The sequence below is a fragment of the Pleurodeles waltl genome, chromosome 11, assembly GCF_031143425.1.
Source record: "Pleurodeles waltl isolate 20211129_DDA chromosome 11, aPleWal1.hap1.20221129, whole genome shotgun sequence".
NCBI classification, from domain to species: Eukaryota; Metazoa; Chordata; class Amphibia; order Caudata; family Salamandridae; genus Pleurodeles; species Pleurodeles waltl.
In genome coordinates, this window is record NC_090450.1 from 325,455,542 (window position 1) to 325,479,079 (window position 23,538).

At 48.9% G+C, this 23,538-nt stretch overlaps 1 protein-coding gene across 2 annotated transcripts in view; it reads left to right on the forward strand.

The window, feature by feature from the left end:
• NRROS (negative regulator of reactive oxygen species) overlaps positions 1 to 23,538 on the forward strand; it is a 49,673-nt gene that overhangs the window by 21,183 nt on the left and 4,952 nt on the right. For both annotated transcript variants that reach the window (XM_069213599.1, XM_069213600.1), the window contains one exon: positions 10,210 to 10,333. In XM_069213599.1, the coding sequence (XP_069069700.1) occupies positions 10,226 to 10,333 (108 nt within the window). In that variant the 5' untranslated portion in view covers positions 10,210 to 10,225. The remainder of the gene's footprint in view (positions 1 to 10,209; positions 10,334 to 23,538) is intronic.

Genomic DNA, 23,538 nt, shown 5'->3' on the forward strand with positions numbered 1-23,538 from the left:
TGTTCTTCTACCACTCCCGTGCCCATTTTCAGAAAGAGAGATTCAGTTTTAAGGAAGTTGAGTGCATTAACTCTGCTATCACTCTGTCAACAACGACCTGCCCCCCGAAGACTGGACTGGCAAGACGTGGCAGTGTTTTGTCTCTTTCTCTTCCACTCCCCCTTTACTTTTGGGACACCTGCCAGGGTTTCTGTGTCCACCAGGAAGTGCCGAGAGGTGTTCCAGGAGGTTGGGGGTATACCATCACCCCTGCAGACATCCTGCTTTTCAGGTGAATGGCCCGTCTTGACAGGCTGCACGTTGGTGGCAGATGGAGGTGCCTCCTGGGCAGCCTTTGCTGGTGGTCAGGGATGCACTTCCTCAGCTGGTGGGGGGGCCATGACCACTGGTGGTGGTAGAGGTGTCACCCTGGTAGCATCCACTGGAGTCAAGGGCTTCTTCCCCTTCATGGCATGAGGCGTGGAATCCTTCCCCTTCCTGGCAGGGGGTGAGGGCTTCTTCCCCTTCATGGCAGGTTGTACGTGTTCCTTAGCCTCTGGGCAGGAGTCAAGGGCTTCTTCCCCTTCAAAGCAGAAGGTGCAGGCTCCTTCTCCTTCATAGCAGGAGGTGTTGGATCCTTCCCCTTCTTGGTTGGTGGAGTGGGATCTTTCACTGACTTGCCACTCCGACTAGATGGTGCCACCACTGTCCGCGTGGACTGTTTGGCTGAGGTGCTGGCCTGGGTCGTTGGAACCCTGCTCTTACAGGCAGGACTGGGGGGAGGTGAAGTGAAGAGGTCAAGTTGGGCAAGGAAAAGCTTCTTAGGGACGGTGGGGTGGGAGGAGGGAGGAGGTTTGGAAGTGGAGGTTGAGGGAGTGTTTGTAGGAAGTGTATGTCTGCTGGATTTGGGTACAAGTGCATGGGCAGTAATCTGATGTGAGGTGGATGGATATTGGGTGTTTGAGTGCTTGCGTTTGTGTCCTTTTGGGGGGACAGGCAGGGTGGGAGAGGACACAGGGGAAGCGTGCATGGATGTTGTGGAGGTGTCTGTGAGTGAGGTGTGTGTGCTAGTTGGTGTGGTGAAGCTGGTGGTGGATGTTGGTGCAGTGCATGCAGTTGTGTGTGTGGATGTGACTGGGAGGGAGGTGGAGGAGGAGGAGGAAGGGAGGCAGTGGATGTGGTTGTGTCTCCAACTGTCTGGTGTTTGCGTGAGTGCTTGTGGGATGAAGTGTGGTGCCCCTGTTTGCCTGTGCCTCACTTGGGTGTTGCCTTGTGTGCATGCTCGTCAGTTTGTGTGCTTGGGATGGGCTGGGGTTGAGGAGACTGGGAAGTGGTAGTTGGAAAGGGGATGGTAGAAACAGGGACAATGGCTGCCACCAGAGAGGAGCCCAGATCCTGAATCGATCTCTGTTGGGCCACCAATCCACCGTGGATGCCCCCCAGGAATGCATTGCAGTGCTGCAGCTGGGATGCCAGCTCCTGGATGGCATTCACAATGGTTGACTGCCCTACAGAGATGGATCTCAGGAGGTCAATAGCCTCCTCACTCAGGGCAGCAGGGCTCACTGGGGCAGGGCCTGAGGTGCCTGGGCAAAGGAGATGCCCACCCTTCTGGGTGAGCAGGCACAGGCAACTTGCTGAGGGGCTACTGGGATGGTGGTGCTGGTACGGGGTGGCTGCTGTACCTGCAGCCAGGGTAGTCACAGAGGTGTCTGCCACCACCAGGGAGCTCCCATCGTGGGAGGTATCTGAGTTGTCACCTCCTGGCTCCGCCGTGGTACTCCCCTAGCCCTCCATCCCACTGGTTCCCTTGGCGTAGGTGGACTCTGCCTCCAGGGTCCTGTGGGATGCAGCTCCATCTGTCACCGCTGCCCCTGCTCCTCCACCAGATGACGCTAATGCACACATGGACAGGATGACAGAAGAAAAAAGGGGGGAGAGAGAAAAAGAAAACACTGGGTCAATTACTGCACCCACACCACATATGGCATACACAGCACCGTCACATTCAGGGATCAGGCTTGAACACTATACATTGCACTGCCAGTGATTTGGCTAGATGCTACGGCAAGATGAGGACCACACACAGCCAACTGCACCCCTCCTGGTACCCACAAAGCCCTGACTGAAATGGAATGCTAACAAGCTAGGTTACCTGCATTTGCCATACACCCATTACCCTAGAGGTGACTCACGCTGCAATGTCTGGCCTGGCCTTAGGGGCACCCACTAACTCACATCCACCACCTGGATCCCACCCCACCTGCCAAATATTTTAATAATACCCACTGTACTCACCCCCTCATGGCTGCTGTGATTCCCTCAAGCGCCCATCCAGCTCTGGTTAGGCCACCGCCAGTATGCAGGTCATCAGTGGGGTCAGGTTCCGACGGGCACCCCTTCCTCGTTGGGAGGCCATCCCCAGCTGGGCCTACGTGGTCTTCCGTGCCCAGCGTCTCAGGTCCTCCCACCGTTTCCGACAGTGGGTGCTCTGCCTGCCATAGAACCCCAGGGTCCGCACGTCCTTGGCGATGGCACGCCATAATCCCTTATTTTGATGGGCGCTGACCTGCAGAGACAATTCAGACAGGAGAACACCATTAACCAAACAATCCAGGCTGTAACACATATAGCCCACCAATCCAGTTTCCTTCACACATAGCTCGGCGCACACCATGTATACCACCACAAGACATTCCCCCCCGATGACACAATGCTTGCACACACATCACCATACATCCTTCCCACAAGCATCATGCCCAATGTGTACTCACCTGTTGGTCTGGAGGCCCATACAGCAGTCCGTACTGGGGTAGGACCCCATCCACCAGTCACTCCAACGCCTCCGAAATGAAGGCAGGGGTCCTTTCCCCAGGCACACGGGCCATGGTGGGTTCCAGACACAGGTCACAGCAGCACACGCACTGTAGGTGTTCTCCTGTTGAAGGTCAGGAAACAAGTGAGGAATCAGATAGAACATGGCGGTCACATCTGCGGCGGTGTACACCCTCACTGCTGGCGCAGATCCCCATTGGCCACGTACTCCATAGAGCCTCATATTATCCATTGAGGAATTGCACGGTGGTGCAAGAACGCCTTCCACCACGACACCCCACGTCGGCGGAATTGCCTCACTTCCACCTGTCCCTACATAAATGACAGGCAGTCGCCATTTCATGGGGGGAGACAACGGTCATATTGACATTAACTGAGTCACAGTCTAGATTAGCACATACCTTGCCATTCCCACTGTTCCATTACATAAATGCACTATGTACACTGAGGTTGTGGTTCCATTGTTCAAATTGTGACAGCCTACTCACGCTTGTGTCCCTCAGATACCTACCGCTGCAGATGAATAGAAGGTGGAGACATACCCCCATTTACAGATCCCATGTGGACTTGGATACACTGGAGGACAGGCACATTATCCTCACCTATAGACTTGACAGGGCCACAATACCTGAGACGTGTGCCCAATTGGAGCCAGATCTGATATCTGCTATCCATCATCCCACTAGGATCTCCCCTCTCGTGCAAGTGCTATCAGTACTCCATTTCTTGGCAACAGGTTCTTTCCAAGTGACAGTGGATTTGGCAGCAGGAATGTCACAGCCAATGTTCTCAGTCGTGCTGGCAAGAGTGTTGTCTGCCTGGTAAAACACATGTGCAGCTACATTTCTTTCCCCTAGGTGGAAGATTTGGCCACTGTGAATGCCATATTATATACAATGGGACATATCCCCAAAATTGTTGGGGCGATTGACGGGACACATATTGCGTTTGCCCCCCCACCACCTGCCAGAATCAACAGGTGTTCAGGAATCGTAAGAGTTTCCACTCACTGAATGTGCAAATGGTGTGCCTGGTGGACCAGTACATCTCCCATGTCAATGCTAAGTATCCTTGATTGGTGCATGATGCCTTTGTTCTGAGGAATATCAGCATTCCAAATGTGATGGCCCAACTAAAGAGGCAGAGGTTGTGGCTAATAGGTGTGCCTTGGTCCCCACACACTGTATGTTAGTGTATTCCTTCAGGTGTCATCCCCAAATCATTGTGTGAGGCTAATTGTGATCCCTCAATACTTGCAGGTGACACTGGCTACCCAAACCTATTGTGGCTGCTGACCCTGTGAGTAATGCCAGGACAGGGGCAGAGGAATGTTATAATAAGGCACAAGGGCAAACTAAGCGGATCATCGAGAGGTTCAGGTGCCTCCATCTGACAGGTGAATCCCTGCGCTACTCACCCGATAAGGTCTGCCAGATAGTAGTGGCATGCTGCATGTTGCACAACTTGGCCATCAGATAGCATGTACCCTTTCTGCAGGAGGAAGAGGTTGTAGATGCCCCTGTGGCAGCAGTAGACCCTGAGGAGGACAGTGAGGATGAAGAGGCTGAGGAGGAGGATGAGGACAACAAAACATCAGTTATCCGTCAATACTTCCAATGACACACAGGTGAGACAGTGCAACTGACCTTTCCTATGACTATTGGTGTATTCTGTGTGGCTGTAGCATTAACTTCCATTACATCTCAACTTACTGTCACCTATGGCTTGTCATTTTACAGATGTTGGTGATATAACAACTGTGTACTGATCTGCTGACTGCAGACAGCTACAGGTCCTTATTTCTATGCTCTCATAGTGTTCAGATCATTTGCATAAGATCTGACTTTTTCCATAAATGCAGTTTCAAAACACGAACTACAAGTAGCCCAGGTGTGTTCATGGGTGTTTATTGTAGTGCTAACGAATGGAGAGAAAAGTGCAACGGAATGGGGTGATGGTAGAGGAAGGTCCAGGGTATTGTTCCAGACTGTTTGTAGCACAGGTGAAGTGTCCAAGGGAGTAAAGGCAGTTCAAAGTGGACAAGGTGACAATCTGGGACACAAGGGGGACAATCAGGAGATTCTCATTTCTTGGTGAAGGTCTTGGCAAGTGTCTCTGGCTTCTGTCTGGGTCTCAGGGAACGTTTGCAGGGTTGTTCACCTTCTGCAGGGGGAAGGGTGCTAGTGGCCTGTGGGTCCTGTGGCGAGGCCTCCTGGCCACTAGCTGCAGCGGAAGTGGAGGGCTGGTTAATGGACTGGCTAATGGTAGGGGCCCGCTGGTGTGCTGTTGCCTCCCTCATGATGTTGGCGATGTCTGCCAGCACCCCTGCTATGGAGATCAGGGTGGTATTAATGGCCTGCAAGTCCTCCCTGATCCTCTGATACTGTCCCCCTTGCAGCTGTCTGTTCTCCTGCATGTTGTCAAGAATATGACCCATCGTGTCCTAGGAATTTTGGTAGGCTCCCAGGATCTCGGAGAGAGCCTCCTGGAGAGTCAAATCCCTGGTACTGTCCTCCCCGTGGCGCACAGCAGTCCTCCCCGTGTGTCTGTTGGCTTGTGCCTCTGTCCCCTGAATGGTGTGCCCGCTGCCACTGACTCCAGGTGCCTGATTGTCTTGTGGGCGAGGTGTGGACTGGGGTCCTTTTACACTACTGATTGCCGTGTCCTGGGGACAGAGGGGTGGGTACGCTGGGTGGGTGCTGTGGTGTTGTATACAGATGGGGGAGGCTCAGTGGTGGATGGGAGTGGGCTTGGGTGACCGGCTGTCCAGTGGTCCCTGATGGGCCAGGTAGTTCATCCAGATCCTGAATTCCAGAGTTACTGTCATCACTGTGGGCATCTTCTGTTGGGGGGACTGGTTTGTTGCAGCACCTCCTCTCCGCTGATATTGGCCTGGGGCACCTGTGGGGATGTAAGTGTTGTATTATGTTTTATGTCTGTGACATAAGCTGCATCTCTGGCGTCCCCTCTATTGTTGGTGTTGCCCTGCCACCTTTTGCTTGTGTATGGTGATGTATTGTGTGATTGTTAGTTCCCCTATGCTCTGCATGATTTGGTGATGTGTGTCCATGGAGGGCTGGGAGGGCTGTCCATGCATTGGTATAGCATGCAGGGCTTTGAATTGTGGTTAGTCACATGTGTATGTGCAGTGCGTGGTATGGAGTGGAGTGATGGGAGTGAGGGTGAGGGTGTGAGATGGCACGCAGGTATGGGGGTTGATAAGTAGTGAATGTTGACTTATCAGTGTCCAGTCCTCCGGTGACTCCAGCGAGTCCCTCAGGTTGCAGTAATGCTAAGACTTGCTCCTCCCATGCTGTGAGCTGTGGGGGAGGAGGTGGGAGTCCACCTCCAGTCCTCTGTATTGCAAGCTGGTGGCTTGCTACAATGGAACATACCTTCCCCCGTAGGTCGTTCCATCTCTTCCTGATGTTGACCCTTGTTCTTGGATGCTGTCCCATGGTGTTGACCCTGTCCACGATTCTTTGCCATAGCTCCATCTTCCTGGCAATGGATATCTGCTGTACCTGTGCTCCAAACAGCTGTGGCTCTAACCTGACTATTTCCTCCACCATGACCCTTAACTCCTCATCAGTGAAACAGGGGTGTCTTTGTGGGTACATGGGTGTTGTGTGGTGTGTGTAAGTGTGTGGATGTTGGGGACTGTGGTTGGGTGTGTGTAGTGGGGTGCATGAGGGATGTATGGGTGTATGTGGTGTGTGTGTCTAGCTGTCTCTGTGCTGTTCATGTCAATCTCCTGTCAGAAATGTTTGTTTGTAAAGGGTTGTGGGTAATGTGGGTGTGTGTTTTATAGTGCTGTGGGTGGGTGGGTGTGGTGTGTGAATGAGTGTCAGGTGTGTGTTTTTAGTATTGGCCAATGTAGTGTTGTTTTGTTTGTGCATGTCCATTCTGAGCTCGGCGGTATGTACCGCCAATGGTTTACTGCTGTTGAGTGTCCGCCATGGTGATTCGTGGGTCATAATGTAATGGGCGTTGTTTTGTTGGCATACCAGTATGGATGTTGGTACCGCCACTTTAGCACTGACCTTTGGGCTGGCGAATTTGTGTATGTGGCTATATTCTGTCTGATTTGTGTGTGTGTGTCATAATATGGCGAACGGATATTCGCCACTGCAGCGGTATGTTGGCGGTCGTCACCGCGGCAGTAAGCGGGATTTACCGCCAATGTCATAATGAGGGCCATTATATTAGATGCAATTATTATCCAGTGGAGCCTGCTGTTTATTTTAATAACATGGGACCTGTACAGATGTCAGCAGTGAGTCTCTACCCTATTAACTTTATCAATATCAATGTGCACATTTGTAACGCTAAGTTATAATAAACGAGAGAACTGAATAAATATTGTACATAGGACATAAACTTATTTCTGTCTAAGTGTATACACCGAATACTCCTGGACAAATACACAACACATTACACTGCCAATGCAAGAAAATCGACTTCTTCCCATTAAAGCCATTAGTAATTCCATGTTAGAATATCACTTCCTGTGATATTGTTTCCTGTGAGTTATTGCATATTGCTTGTGTTAGTCAGCCCTTTATATTCTTCAGGGGTTGTACCCTAAAAATATCATGCAATTTTTAAGAATAAGTGTTTGATATCACTCTATGTGTACCACTTAACTGACCCTTCGCCTGCCCTCAGTTATCTCTGTGTCTATTTAATGCTGCCCAAAAACAATCAGGCTCCATAGATTCCTAGGTTTCAAGAAGCCTACACTCTCTGTGTATACAGAAAAGAAGTAAGAAACTTATCAGTCCAGTCACAAAGGTCGATTTGGAATTTTGCCAGCAGAATTTCAGTCCATCAGTGTGTCTCATATACATACACAAACACACTGGTGGTGGAAATTCTACTAAGTTTTCCATCATGTGGATTTTAGGCTCCAGGAGCCACAGAGTAGGGCAGAGGTAAGAGGTTTGTTGTCCCTATTAACCAGAACACAGGGCGCTTGGTCGGCGTTGAACATTTGACCTCAGTAAGGCACCTTGACCATCTGGGTAGATGGGAATGAGCAATAAAGGCCTGGCTCAAGGGAAATTGTGTACGGTGAGTTTAAGTACAATACAGCATAATCAACAAAGTAACAACCAAGATTTCAATACCCAGACAAACAGTACAGGAATATCCAAATATATTAATACCCAGCCAAACAGTCAGGGATTTCCACATACTAAAAGAAATGGCAAATTAAATGATTCAAAGCACATAATCAAATGCACAATAAATAATGTAAAATAACAGCACTTGGTGTAGTAAAATCCAAGCCTGTGTTATATGCTCACTATATACTATTTGTGATCTCTAAATGATGGCAAATGTCTGTACAGTCCCGAAAACGAAAAGCACAAAGTCACAGCAATAAAACTACTGAATCATTGATCAATACTAACTGTCCACAATGAAGATACTACTAAATGGAGGATTCAAATCCTTCTGCCCTAATTGAGTTAATTAGATCCTGATATACATTTTAGTGGTTAAGATACCCCATCTCAGTGGAGTATCCTTACCGCCAACCTAATGGTCCGCCTGCCTGATTTAACTGCGGATGGACTATAGGTTGGCCATGGTGGAGACTACTCTGCCTCCACCATGGCCAAACTTTCCTGATTGCCCAAAGGAGTAAGGTTCATCACAGAATTGGCTATATGTCCACCCACTTAATTTAGATGGGCGGATATATAACCATTTTTACCACCTGTCACCTCCAGGCAAATCCTAGTGGTAAGGGGCAGAAAAAAACTAAAACTGGCCCCTCACCAATACGAGGGGGACATTGTTTTTTTTCATTTTCAAAACAAAAATCCTGCTTTGCGGTTTTGTTCTTGAAAATAAAAAAAACTTGAAAGTTTTATGTATTGCTCCATCTTGCTAACAGAGTCAGTCATGGGGTCAAACATGATGGTTAAACTAGTTATCCACGTCTGTCCATGTACTATGCATGAATACAAATGGCCTGTATATGAATATAGAAGCAGAATCATAGCCAAAGGGGCAGGCAGGATGAGAAAGTGGACCTTAGAGAAGGGATGTGTTTTTCCACAGGATGAGGACGTAAACAGGGATTGATTGCAAGGCATATGGTGATTGGCAGAGGTCTCAGAGTGGATTGCTAATTTGTAGGGGAATCATTGTGCATTCTAAAGAGATTAATTGTGTGATTGGTTCATATGTGCTGTCAATGACTATTGATCTTGGTGTATGAGACAGCATGAACAGTGATTGGCACAGTGACTGATGATGAAAGAGTTAGGACTTGTCTCCCTGCCTGCTACTTGAAATGTGTCAGAAGAACACAAAGGCAGAGCAGCCTACAGAGCCAGTGGGATGAAAAGCTCTCCAGAGAGAGCTGCATGCAGCCTGATGGGATGGGAGGGTAGAAACATGTCAGGATCATTAATCAGTGTCCAGAGGTAATTCCATTCAAGAGTTAGATACTGTGAAGGTGATTTACTTGGTTGAATGGCTAGAAGAGTTGGCATAAGAAACAAGAATACTAGTCACAGCAGAATGCAGTCTGGTGATAGCGCTTCTCTAATATTCTTGGCCATACGGTGCTCTCTCCTTGGACATGGGAGGCTGGTTAGTAAGGCCCCTGGAGATTTAATAGGGTTTCATCTAAGGGATTCAATACATCATTTGAATATTAATTTCCTCTGTAGATTTCAACATTGGTTATAAAACACCCCTGTGCTCTGTAGTTGACTGCAAGATGAAGATAGGTTGATCAGTGTCAGCTACTTGATACAGTGGCTAATTTTCACTACTTGAAGTATGTTGTGTGAAGAGTCATAAAAACAACATTTTTCCGTCAGAATCATTCATTATATGCAGAAGTCTTGCTTACTGTATCCTAGAATACCTACAATGACAAAACTATTAGGTTTAAAAGGTTGGATATTCGCTAGATTACTACTCTCTCCTTTGCCTTTACAAGCTCATTATAGCAAAACAAATAAAACCCCCACTTAATTTGTACCCACTATGAGGAGGAACTGGTGTGCTCTTTCTTGGCCACAGACTAAGCAGCAGCAACATTAGATGACACCACACACTGAGTAGTAGGTGTCCAAGACAATGCACTTAGACATCCAGGAAGTGAGAAGACTACAAAGCTAAATGGAATTGTTACACCATGCTTGGCTGTTCTCCTCAACCAGGAGACTTCTATCAAGCCTGGCCCAAAGACATCTCGATATTTGTGAGTTGGCAAATTTCCAAATTGACCAGTAAAATACTCCTGAATGTTACAGTGCTGCTGTTCTTTAAACTGGTCTGTGCTGAGACGTAGATATCTAGATTGTCTGTCATTGTCTATGCATGTGAGGCGGTATAATATTGCTTTTTCTTTGTGTTTCTTCCTGACAGGTGCATCGCTTCTGAAATGGAGATTGTCTCTTTCTGCTTCTCCCTGGGTCTCACCTTTTTGGCTGTGGCATGGAGGAGCAAAGTGATGGCAGTCCTGCCAGGTTACCAGGGTACTTGCAAACTCGTGAGTAATCATCAATACTCTTTTTTTCACTTTCAAGAATCCAGTGGGTTGATCTATTGAAGGTTGAAAGAACAGAAGGAAAAGAGCTTGGACTTATGGATGGATGGATTCCATTTGCTTTGTTGGAGGCTAGAAAACATTTGCTTGATTCTGCACGCTTTGAATCTTAGATGAGGACTTGAATCTAGCTAGGAACACACTTGTTAACTATCATGCTTAACAATAAGCTGGACATCTAGCATGAACATGAGGAAAGGGACTAGCAGTTTCTGTGAGCTTCTGTAAAAAATTCAGTTTGGATCTCAGTTTGTAACATTATGGGTCCAGTTAAGAAAAGTCAATGTACATGTGTATATTTATTCAAATGTATAATTATTACTGCACCTAGGAGTAACTTTAAGTATGGGAAAATTGACCAAAGTTTATTATTTTCATTACATTTATTGTAAGGTACAACATAAATGTAAATTAATTTAAAATATTTACTATTAACCTAAAAATATTGAAATACCTTTTTTCAGCACATTAGCTTCCCAATTAGATGTGCATTAAATAATAAACATTTTTTAACAATAACTTATAAATATTACTCACACACAATATCACTTTAAAAAAATATTTTGTAACATTGGTTAATGGATATATATTTAATTGATTTAAATGCCTTTTATATTTTTACATATAAACATATAAAAGAGGATTTTATTTTTTAATTTAGGCTTATTATCACATTTATTGATTAAAACATTATACTAATTATATTTGTGTGTTTTGTATTGTGGATACATATATATATATATATATATATATATATATATATATATATATACATATATATATATATATATATATATATATATATATATATATATATATATATATATATAAAACCCAGCAGTCACCAGTTGGTAGTTATAGTTAGGTCAGCTGTAGGAAAAGTGTTTTTGGTGTTGCTAAACTTTCCAAACGTGCTCCGGGTGATCGGTCAAGCAGGGGTCAAGAAAAAAGAGGGGTTCCAAAATGCAAAATTCCCATGCATTTTCTATTCACTTCTTTGAGAAAGTCTACAGCAAAAACTTTTAATGTAATGGAATTATGCCAAATTTGGCAGGAAGCGAGATCTTGGTCCGAAGATTGTGCTTTTTGTAGTTTAATGTAAATCTGTGCAGTAGTTTTTTTTAATTAAGGCCCTCATTATGACTTTGACGGTCTTTTCCAAAGACCGCCGAAGCCACGGGCACCAGAAAACTGCCAGTGCTGGCAGTTTTCCGACCACCATGTTACGAGTACTTCCAGCCACAATTTGAGGGGAAATCCTCCAAAAGTCGTGCTAGCAGTCGGAGGCACAGAGGTGGTTCCACCTCTGGCCCCACCCCCCAAAAGGACTCCGCCCACCGTATTATGACCTGTAATACAGTCTGGCGGTGTCCTAATGGTGGGGTGCTGCCGGCGGTGGGAGCGCCAGGTCCCGTCCCCTCAGGAAGGAGCACCTCGTCAGACGAGGTAAGTGTCCTCCCCAAGGGGAGGTGGATGGGGTGTGTGAATGGATATGTGTGAGTGTGTATATGCATGTCATGAATGGAGGAAGGAGGGGGAGTGTTTGTGGTGATGGAGGTGTGTGTGTGGGTGAACGTGCATGATGGGTCGGGGTGCGTGTGTGCATGCATGTGGACAGGGGTGGGGGTTGTGTGTGTATGTATGTTGAGGAAAGGAGGGGTGGGGGATGAAGTCCATATGAGTGTCAGTGGGGGTGAATGTAGTGAGTGCGTCTGTGATTGGGGGTGTAGTGCGTCTGTGCTTGTATGTGTGTATGGATTTGGGTGTATTCCGTGTATGTGTGCTTGTATGTGTCTATGGTCTTGGGGGTCTTGTGTGTGTGTGCGTGTATGTGTGTATGGATTTAGGGGGGGTTACATGTGTGCATGAGTGTAAGGGTGTTGTGAATGTGATTGACTATCAGGGTGTGCGTGTCTGTGGGTGCATGCGTGAAGATGGGGAGTGAGTACTTGTATGCGGGGGTGTGGTGGGGTCACTACTGAGAGCAGGTGTGGGGGGGTTACCGGGGGTTTGGGGAGGTGGGGGGTGGGAATGTTGTAAGGGGAGGTGGTGTGGGGGGCTCTTGAGTAGATGGGGGTGAGTAGTTGTCTACCACCGACAGGAATGCAAATTCCTGTTGCTGGTAGCCTTTTCTGCCAGGTATTTCGTGGCGGTGCTACCTCCACAAAATCCCTGGCAGAATGAGGACTCCTGAAAATGGCAGCCGGCAGTATTCTTTAAGTATAGGCCCTGTGGAGCCCACCCCCGGCCCCACATTGTTTATTTAAGTGGGGGTGAATTTGCAGCCCTCTTCTCCAGGCCTCTTTTGGCCCCAGGGACTCCATCCCCCAGGGTCTGAAGTACTTTTTTAAGGGTGGGGCTTACACAGCCCCTTTCCCAAGGCCACTTTCGGCCCCGGGGACCCCATCCCCTGAAGTCCAATCTAATAAATTAGGGAAGGGGGGCCAGAGTGGACCACTCCCTGAGCCATTATAGGCCCCAGGGAGCCCCCCTGGGGCTGAAATATGACAAAAAGGGGAGGGGACCTCATCGACCCCATCCCTGATCTTTGAAAAATCCCAGGGGACCCATCCCCCTTGGATGCTAACTTTACAAAAAGGGAGCTGAGCCATTAATGGCCTGTGGACCTGACCCCTGGGAAACAGCAGTTCCCCAGCCCACCCTGGCATGGAAATTTGTGTTTGCTCCCACCTGGTGGGAGCATTTTTAAAACTCCTGTCAAATGGGAGCAAGCACAAAGTCTGCTCCCAGTGGGCAGGTGCTTTGGAAATGCTCCCACTGTCTGAGGCAGACTTTTGAAGTGTTACCCTGTCCACACTGAACTGAATAGAGAAACAGATCAAGTGATTGCTCCTTCCCAGAAGGAACAGCATAAATAGCTGCTCCTATGGACAAGAGCAATGCCGCCACCCACAACATGCGGGGAGCCTCCTGGGACTGAAGGGGCCTGAAGGCTTCTCCCTCGCAACTCCAATGACTGAATGGTGGGTGCCCTGTTTTGAGCACCAGGGCACTCATCCTTATTAAAGGCAGTCACCGGGAGATGTGTTCCCTGGGTGTTGGAATTGGCCTCTCTGCAGGGTCACCCCCAAACGTTTTGCCTTCCTCATTTTTTTCTGACCTCATTTTTTGCTGGCTTTTGGACTCTGGACACTTTACCACTGCTAACCAGTGCTAAAGTGCATGTTATCTCTCCCTAAACTATGGTAACATTGTCTCATACCCAATTGGCATATTTAATTTACCTGTATGTCCCTAGTCAAGTGTACTACATGTGCCCAGAGCCTATAAATTGAATGCTACTAGTGGGCCTACAGCACTGGTTGTGCTACCCACATAAGTAGCCCCTTAACCACGTCTCAGGCCTGTCATTGTACGGCCTGTCTGTGCAGTTTCACTGCCACTTCGGCTTGGCTTTTTAAAGTACTTGCCAAGCCCTAAATGTCCCTTTTTCTACATATAAGCAACCCTAAGGTAGGCCCTAGGTAACCCATAGGGTAGGGGGCTATGTAGTTAAAAGGCAAGACATGTATATGTGTGGTTTATATATCCTGGTAGTGGAAAACTCCTAACTTGGTTTTTCACTACTGTGAGGCATGCTCCTTTCATAGGATAGCATTAGGACTAGTCTCATATACTATTTGAGTGGTAGATTCTGGGCCGAAAAGGGTAACCAGGTCATATTTAGTATGACCAGAATGGTAATACAAAATCCTACTTATTGATGAGGTTGGATTTTATATTACTATTTCAGAAATGCCACTTTTAGAAAGTGAGTGAATGAACTGGACTTTGCTCTCTACATCCTGCTTTCCAAGGTTTTCCAAGGGCTTCAGCTGAGCTTGCCTCCTTTAAGAAGTCTCAGTGACATCAAAGACATCATCTGCCAGTGACTGGGCTCTTCTGCTCAGAGCCCTGACTTGCCAAGTTATGCCAACTCCAGTCCCTATTCCTTTGGAAGTGTAAGCTGGTGACCTGAAGGAGAAAATCCACGCACCATTGCGCTGCTACTGAAAAATTGACGCAGAACCTGTCCCGCAGCTGGAGAATCCCCTCAGTGCCTGTCTCCTTTCTGCAGAATCAATGTGGTGCCTGTTTCACCGCAGCTCCATCAAAACACCACATCTGGATTTTCCACGCATCGTCCCTGAGTGTCAATTTCTCATCGACACTGCTCCGCAGTGAAGAACCGAGGCTGCATGTCCGGAAATCAAAGCATTGCCTTTCCTGCGAAGAAAGAATTGATGCATCACATCTCCTGCAGTAAGGAACCAACACATCGCCTCACTTGGGAGGAAAGAATCGACACATCACCTCCCCTGCTTAGTAAGGAACAACGCATTGTTCTGCTTTTTCAGTGCCTCACCTCTCCTGCGACCCTCATCGTTTTTGTTTTTGACATCCCAGGTACTTTGTGCTAAAAAGATACAACCAATGATTCCTAGGACTCATTTAAACTTTTAAAAAGTGATATCTGGGGGCGTTTGGCCAAGATGGCATAGTGAACGGGTGCGTTTTCTGGAGCTCCGCTGCCCGGGCCCAGAAAAGCACCGCAGCGGGACCCTGGCCCTCCACGGCGAGCCGGCCTGTGTGGCTGCGGGCGAGAGCAGTGCCTGGGGGCCACATGGGATGCCCCGAGATTTGGAGGGCGCACCCTCGGGCTGGTCTGGCCGAGAGGCGGACGCGCCGGTAGGGCCGCGCGAGGCTAGAGGTGGCAGCCGGGCCGGGACCTTGGATCGGCGGCGGGGTCGGCCGGGCCTCGGCCCGCCACTGGTGACGACAGGGGCCCTGGACTGCGGGCCCCGGAGGAACCAGAGCGCGGGACCCGCGGCAACTGTGGAGTTGCGGGGGCGTGTGAGGCACAAATCGCCCTAGGCCCGCAGACCCTGGCGGGTGGAGAAAGAGGACTGCACCACCCGAGGAGGTATCAGGAGCAGTAGGTGCCGCGGGGGCTTCTTCGCCTCCCCGCGTTGTGGTGAGTGGGGAGGCCTCACAGAAGGCAGCGCTAGCCCCATAAGGGATCGGCAGGACCATTCGGCCCACGGGGTGACACGGCGCAGTTTGGTGCAGCGAGGCGGGACGGAGTGCACCGAGTAGATTGAGAATTGCGGAGCTGTGAGGCTGCGGCTGGCTGGCCCTGGCTGGGTCTACAGACTTGGGGTGCCTGGAGGCGGCTACTTGAAGGTTACAGAGGTGAAGGCGAGATCTGGGGGGCCTGGAGGCAGCTACTTGAAGGGTACAGCGGCGAAGGCTCCCTTAGCAGCGTAACAGTAGCTTGGAAGGCCTAGGAGGGGCCTGGTGGTGTTGCAGACAGCGTTGGAGACTCGGCGGGATGGGGCGGCCAGCGTCGAGGGGACGGAGAGCTGGTGAAAGGGCGTCTCTGGGGGGCACATTCAGCGGCCTTGGGCAACAGAGGAGGTGACAATGGTATCCTCCAAGGCCAAGAGGGACCAGTCAGTCCGAGAAATGCTAACCAGATCGCACCCGGTGCAGAATCGTCAAGCGGAGGCCGCGGCTTCGACACAGGGTGCTGATCAGTTGGGCGACATGGAGGCAGAGGGTGAGGCCCCTTTTACAAAGAGCTTCCTTAATTCTCTGTTTGACTCGCTGCGGGTAGACCTGCAGGAACTTCGCAGGGATATCTCCTAGGAAGTACGCGAATTGAGATCTGACATTACTTCTTTGGGGGAAAGAGTGTCTATCATCGAAGATAATGAGGTCTCCAGAGGGGACGAGGTTGAGCAACTTCAGCAGGAGGTACTCCGCCTACGCGAACGTCAGGAGCAGTTGCAGCTAATGGCTGAAGATCTAGAAAACCGCTCTCAGCGCCACAATATCCGCATCAGGGGTGCCCCGCAGGGGGCTGAGGGAGACAATATCCGAGAGTTTGTTAAGGCCTTGTTTAGCTCCCTCCTGTCGTCTGAGGGCTTGGCGGAGATCATCCTGGATAGGGTTCACAGAGTGAGCCGGGGGAAACACCGGGGTGCGCCCTCCCAATATTCTGGCCTGCGTCCATAACTTTCAGGTCAAGGAAGCAATACTTCAGAAGGCGCGGAATATGCCGCAGATTCAGTTTCGGGAGCATTCCCTGCAGCTTTATCAACATCTTTCTGTGTTGACCCTGCAGAGGCGCAGAGAGTTGAAGCCTATTACGGACCATCTCCGGGCGACTTCCACGTCCTACACATGGGGCCATCCCTTCCGTTTGATGTTCCGATGGGGCAATCTGTTGAGACAGGTGAGAACACTCCAGGAGGCCCGTTGGCTGCTGGGGATGGACGAGGCGGAGAAGAGGGACTGGTCCCCCGGAGGGCGGCCCTGTTGGGAGTCGACCCGGAAGGCGCCGAAAGGAGAAGAGAGAAGAGACGGAGGTCGTCGCGACCGTCATCCAGAGAACAAGCACGGGAGAGGCAAGCGGTCTTGAACAGTGTAGCCACTAGTGCTGGCTCGTAGGCCTAGATGGACAGTACTGGTGCAGGGAGGTGCCGGTGGGCCGTCCGGCAGAGATGAAGTTGACTGGACTGGAGCAGGGTCTGGGTGGTGGGGCCCCTGGGAGTTCGACGCATGCTTGATGGTGTGTCCCCGACTTTGGTTGGAACCTTTCCTCGCTGTGGATGTTTCACGGAGGACTTGGATGCTGGTTGATTTGCACCTGTTGTGCCTTTTTTCTTGGTTGTATTGTACCCCTCTACAGGTTATTTGCTTATTACTGGGGGTTATGGCGGGATGCCCTGTTCGCCTTGTTCTGTGCCGTCTCAGCACCGGGCCTTATGGTGATGGCCTGACAATTGCTGTTTCCATCCCCTTCTTGTGGGTTTCACCTTTAAATGTCTGAGCCTTAATGTACGTGGCCTCAATAATCCTTCGAAGAGGCTGGTGATCCTATCCTTCTTAGAGCGCTCCGGGAGTCAGATATGTCTGCTGCAGGAGGCGCATTTGCTAGCCACGGACATGCACCGTATGCGCTCTGATAACACGTCCCGCCCTAGATAATTTGCTTAGTCTGGGACTCGTTTTAGCCAATGAAACTTTTGACCCTGATTGGAGACTCCTTAAGACGAGATAACTAATCAACATGTCAATCCATAGATCAATAACCTCATCAATATTCACAATAGCAAATCAATCAAATTAGTTAATGACATTAATAAGAATCGGAACACACCATGACCTTTCAACCATGAATAACCACACAGAATTTAGTAAGATTTCAGCAAAGCAAAAATCATAAACATTAGAACAAAGCACGACGTCAACATGGATTAACTTTAGCAGAGTATCATTAGCGCATTATTCAACAAAGCATCAATTCAGTCATTTGTCTATTTGCGTCCGTTTAGTGAACCTCTTAACTAGCTCGAATTAGCATTGACATGTTGGGCTTCATGCAAAACAATTTAGCAACACAAATTTAGAAAACATCTATCTATGGTCTCTATCAAAAGAAGCAGTTGGTACCTAGAAAGGAAAGGCAAACAGACAAGTACAATTTCATCATCATATAATTACCCGCCGTAATGGGTCAGCATACAGAGTCAGTCTTCGTCCTCAGGACATCAGGTGATTCGCCATCAGCCAGGAAGCACAACGAAGTTCAGCAAGACAGGCAATACGGGACACTTCCCTCATAAGGAGGAAAAGTATAGAACGGGCAAGGCAAGGGTAAGGATGGTTTGAAGAGTCAAAAGTCAGAGTAACGAAGTGGCTAGGTGATAGCACAGAAAGGCACGTAATGATACTGACATACAGTGGCTCGTAATGGCTGATTTCTCCTTGTGACACGGGATTATATCAATCTTGTTGTACAGTCCCCTAATTTCCAATTGGACTAATTTTGGTACATCATTATCTCCATCCAATAATCAGATAGTCACCTCATTAGGATTGTCACTTTAGAACAGTCCTCACATAGTTTATTGGTTACTGTAATTGACGTCTCCAACGGGTAGAATATCAGGTACAAACTTTATGCTCGCGGTCCCAGTCAGTAGCTCCATTGTCTTTACCAGTTCAGGTGACCTTGTACCTGTTGCATGTTTACACTGTTGCATTCGGCAAGAATGTCTCCTTGAGCAATCGAATCTCATGAGAAAAGAATTTACTACAGTTACACACATCTTCTAGCTTCTGGAAAAATACGGCTACATGTCCTTCAGTAAGCCAGCACCTTGCATGTTAGAAAAACACATTCAATATGAGACCAACACCTAGGCCCCGACTCATGCTAACTAAGGCCTAGTTATTAATTTTTAGCAACATCTTAACATATAACTCTTAATACTAGTACAAAATCATACATTAGTACATTAATAATTCATCATTAGTCAATTTCATTTAATCATCGTATACATTGTTGGCCACCACCCGTGGGCACATTTCAAACACGCATTTAGGAAAAGCACAGCAGTACAATTTCTATGAGGCATCATTAGGCATTAATTCGCAAACATTTCATGTTCATTTTGAAATTGCAGGGGGAGGTAATAGCGAAGGCTCATGAGGTTAGGTGTAGATATCTGGCTCTGAAGCTCCGCATAGGCTCTTTCCACTTCACATTGGCTAATATCTATGCACCTAACACACAGCAAGAAAGTTTCATGGAGCAGGCGCTCTCTTCGACGTTTGCGACCTCGGACAGGGCATTGTTAGTTGCTGGGGAATTTAACATTGTCTGGACAATGATTTGGATCGGTCGGGGCATAGGTAAGGGCAGGCGGGGGCTTTATCCACGGCGGGCTCAAGTGGCTCACTGATTGTCATCTGGAGGATATCTGGGGGGCGGCCCGTCCAGGCCTGCTCGACTATTCATTCTACTCGGCTGCGTCCAGAACATATGCGCGCATTGACTACTTCTTGGCCTCTTCGGCGTTCTGCCCACGAGTCCAGGAGACGGCGATTGAGCCACGCGCCTTGGCGGATCACGCCCCAATCACGGTGACAGTCTGCGACCCTGTGCGGGGCTCGGGGTGGCGCTTCCGGGATATGATATTGCAGTCTGGGGAGGTGGTGGACTCCTTGAGCCGTTCGATTAGGCATTATCTTGAACAGAATGACAATGGTCAGACTAGCATAGGAGCACTGTGGGAGGCGCTCGAGGCGGTCGTGAGGGGGGAGGTGATCTCACTCGCAGCGAAAGAAAACAAGGCCAGGAGGGATAAGAGAGAGGCCCTGGAGCGGAGTATGCCAGCTCTGGACCGTTCCCACAAATCTACGGGAGCTCCTCGAATATGGCGGCAGCTGGAGCGGACGAGATTGCAGTTCAAGAAACTAGACTGGGATAGAGCGGAGTTTGCATTGGCGCGCCTTATGCATAAGTATTACGTTGGGGGCAATAGAAGTGGGAGGCTCCTGGCTCAGTGGTTGAGGGCCCAGCGACATGCCTCAGCAGTGCCGATGGTGCGCTCTTCCTCACGAGCCTATCCGCCTGGAAGAGGTGATATCAGCTTTTTCGCGCCCGAAGGTCGGGAAGTCACCTTGCCCGGATGGCTTTCCTCCACTCTTTTATAAAACTTTCTGTCTGGAGTTGGGCCCGGTACTAACTCGATTATTCAACTCTTTCACAGAGACACATACGCTTGTCCCTAGCATGCTTGATGCTATCATCACAGTGATACCTAAGCCCGGCTGGAGCCCGGAGGACTGTGGCTCTTACCGGCCCATCTCTCTTCTTAATACTGATGCCAAGCTCTTTACGGGTATACTGTTGCAGCGCTTAAACCCTTATATGCCTAGGCTTATTGACCTGGACCAGGCGGGCTTTATACCTCACTGACAGTGTGGAGACAACACTAAGCGGATCCTACACCTGATCGATAAGACCCATCGGTCTCGTAGAGAGGCCCTTCTTCTTACTATTGATGCCGACAAAGCATTTGATAGAGTGTACTGGCCGTATCTCTTCCAGGTGTTGGAGCTTTTTTGTATAGGGCCGATGTTCCTGACGTGGGTTAGGTGTGTCTACAGCCGACCTTGTGCGGTGGTGCGGGTCAATGGTACGGTCTCATTGCCGTTTCCGATAGGCCGAGGAACAAGGCAGGGGTGTCCTCTTTCCCCACTTTTGTTTGCACTCTATATGAGCCCCTGGCACAGAGGCTTCGTGCTGCCCCTCATATCACGGGCATTAAGTTCGGGGGGGATCATCATCTTATTAGTCTGTATGCGGATGATGTGCTCCTCACCCTCTCCGAGCCAATGGTCTCGCTCCCGGTGCTTGTGGAGGCTCTGGATGCGCTCGGTGTGGTCTCCGGGTTCAAAGTGAATATGCAGAAGTCGCAGATGTTGAATCTTTCAGTATCGTCAGCCCACGTAACGGAGTAGCGTTCCAGGTTTCCTTTTATTTGGGCAGTGTCGCATATTCCCTATCTGGAGATAGTCCTGGCAAAGACAGTGGCAAGGACGGCTCGTTTGAACTATGTGGCCCTCTCTAGAGATATACATAGGGACCTGGACGCATGGAGGAAATTTAAGTTGTCGTGGTTTGGTAGAATAGCAACCATTAAAATGACGATCCTGCTGCGCGTCCTCCACCTGTTCCAGACACTTCCTCTTACTCCACCACCTCGTACTGTGGCGACACATCAGGCGGCGCTCATGAAGTTTGTTTGGGACGGGAGGCCTGCGCGGATTTCCCGTACTACGTTGTTCCGCCCTAAAGCCGAGGGGAGATTGGCGATGCCTTGCCTGTTAAAATACTACCAGGCGGCTCAGCTTCATTTCCTAGTTGAGTGGAGCCAGCCTCTGACCGAAAAGCATTGGTGCTTCATGGACCAGGCAGTGGCTGGTTCCCATGTTTGGAGAGAGCCTTGGTTGCGGCGGCGGCATAGAGCGGCAGGTCTTTACTCCTCCCCTATTACAGGAGCGACTCTTGGGGTATGGGATGCGGTGGCGGTCCGACGCGGTTTGACGACCTTCCCTTCCCCTATGACTCCGATATGTGCGAATCCAGAGTTTACGCCTGGTTTGAGCTCGGAGGGCCTCCAGCGCTTGCACATGAAGGGATGCAGAAGGGTGGGGTGTGTCTTTGATGAGGAGGGTATCATTCCCTTTGACTGGATCGGGGACATCTATGGCTTAACAGAAGTGGATAGAATGTCTTACTATCAGGTTCGGCACTGGGTGCTGCAGCCAGCGATCTGGCCTTTAGTTGCTAGAGCGCTTAGGCCATTTGAGAAATGGCTGGTCAGTAAGGATGATGATAAGCGGTTCGTGTCGGATTTATACGCCCTCCTTCTTGGGGCGGCGCCCGTTTGCCATGACGAATGGGCAGCTGCGCTGGGAGAGGGAACTGGGGAGAGAGCTTTCGGAGGAGGAGTGGGAGGACATGTTTTTTAGAGTGCACCACGTGGCGCATCATGTTCCGGGGGTCGAAACTGCTTATAAGATTGCTACTTCCTGGTACTATACCCCCGTGAGGATTCATGCATGGGACTCTACGAAGTCTGGGCTTTGTTGGAGGAGGTGTGGAAATCTGGGTTCGCTCATCCACTTGTTGTGGCATTGACGAGATATTGGAATGGTATTATAGACGAGATTGACAGAGTGTTCTCTACAGAGATTCCTAGGCTCCCGGCATATACTATTCTGGGTCTACCCAACCCTTTCACCTTCCCCCTTCGTTCTTTGCGGGGTCGGCAGATTTCCCTTACCCTCAACGCGGCACATCAGGTGATTCTGGGTTGTGGTGAGATGGGGGTCCCGAGCTATAATTCCTGGCTGTATAAGCTTTGGTATATTTTGGCCATGGAGAAATTAACTCTAGTGGCCTGTCAGCAAGCGGATGTATTAGCCGAGCTATGGAAACCTTTCATCCAGATTCTATCTGCTGAATTTAATGAGTTCACATGCCCTGTGTATTTGAGGGTGTTGAGGTTACTGGGAGATGACTAGAAAGGAGCTGGAGGGGGGCCCCAGGAGTGGGGGGCAGATGGGGTCTGGGCTGGGGGGGCTCGGGCGGGCGTGGGGGGGTCTCTCTGAGCATTGCTGCGAGGGGTTTGTTACGTTTTTGTTTTGTTATGATTGGTTGAGCCTTTTTGTGCCTTTTTGTTTCTCTATTTTTAGATGGGGCTTCACCACTAGCGGGGTCCTGCGTAAGTTGAGGCCCGTTGAGTGAGATGGAAGAGCTTAACTTAGTTGAGGCTGTATAGCCCTTTCATTGGAGCCTCTGCCTGGGGCTTGTTGATTTTGGATGTGAAGCGCCGCCGGCCCAAGTGGTTGTAGTCGCATGGCTGTGTAATATGTTATTTGTATTCTAAAATACCAATAAACAGATTTGATCCATAAAAAGTGATATCTTTACTTGTGTATCTTGTTTTTTTGTTATTTTAGTCTTGTTTTATTATTGGCTAAATATTGGCTATTTTTCTAAACTGGTGTGGTCCTTTTGTAGTGTTATCACTGTGTTGCTGTGGATGTGTACAAATACTTTACACATTGCCTCTGAGATAAGCCAGACTGCTCGTGCCAAACTACCAAGAGGGTGAGCAGGGGTTATCTTAGCTGTGTGGTTCCCTTACCCTGACTAGAGTGAGGGTCTATACTTGCTCAGGGTGCAACCCACTGCCAACTAGAGACCCCATTTTTAACTCACATCTTTGTTTACAATATTTCCTGCAAAATATCCAAACATCCATAGTTACCAACTTCCATGATATCCAAGAGAGATATCATGTGAAATAAACCATAAATCACCCCACATTACATAAAATGTGTTTATTAACACTATTGCAAATTATGAGCTCGAATCAAGAAGTAGATTGTCAGCTTTGTCCCCAAGCTACATTTTAACATGAGGATATTCACACACTTCCTCATATTTGATGCGGTCCATAACAGTGAGCACCAACAAATCTACACTCTCTCATATCCTATCAACATCTTCAGTAGCACATGTCAAGGTTTCACCACAAGCATTGCTCTTGCAAACCGAAGCAAAAAGTTCAAAGAAACCTCAAGCCTGATATTCAGCTTTCATGCCTGGACAACTTCTAGCATTTTTTCTTTGCAAATGATCTCCATGTTGCATACATCTTTCCTTCTTTCACACTATATACACACTGTCAAGTCAAAACTGGTTACACCCTTCCTGATCTTGGTTCAGCTCCACAATACACACAGGATGGTTGGCTGGACTTTTCTCGGATCCCTGAGAC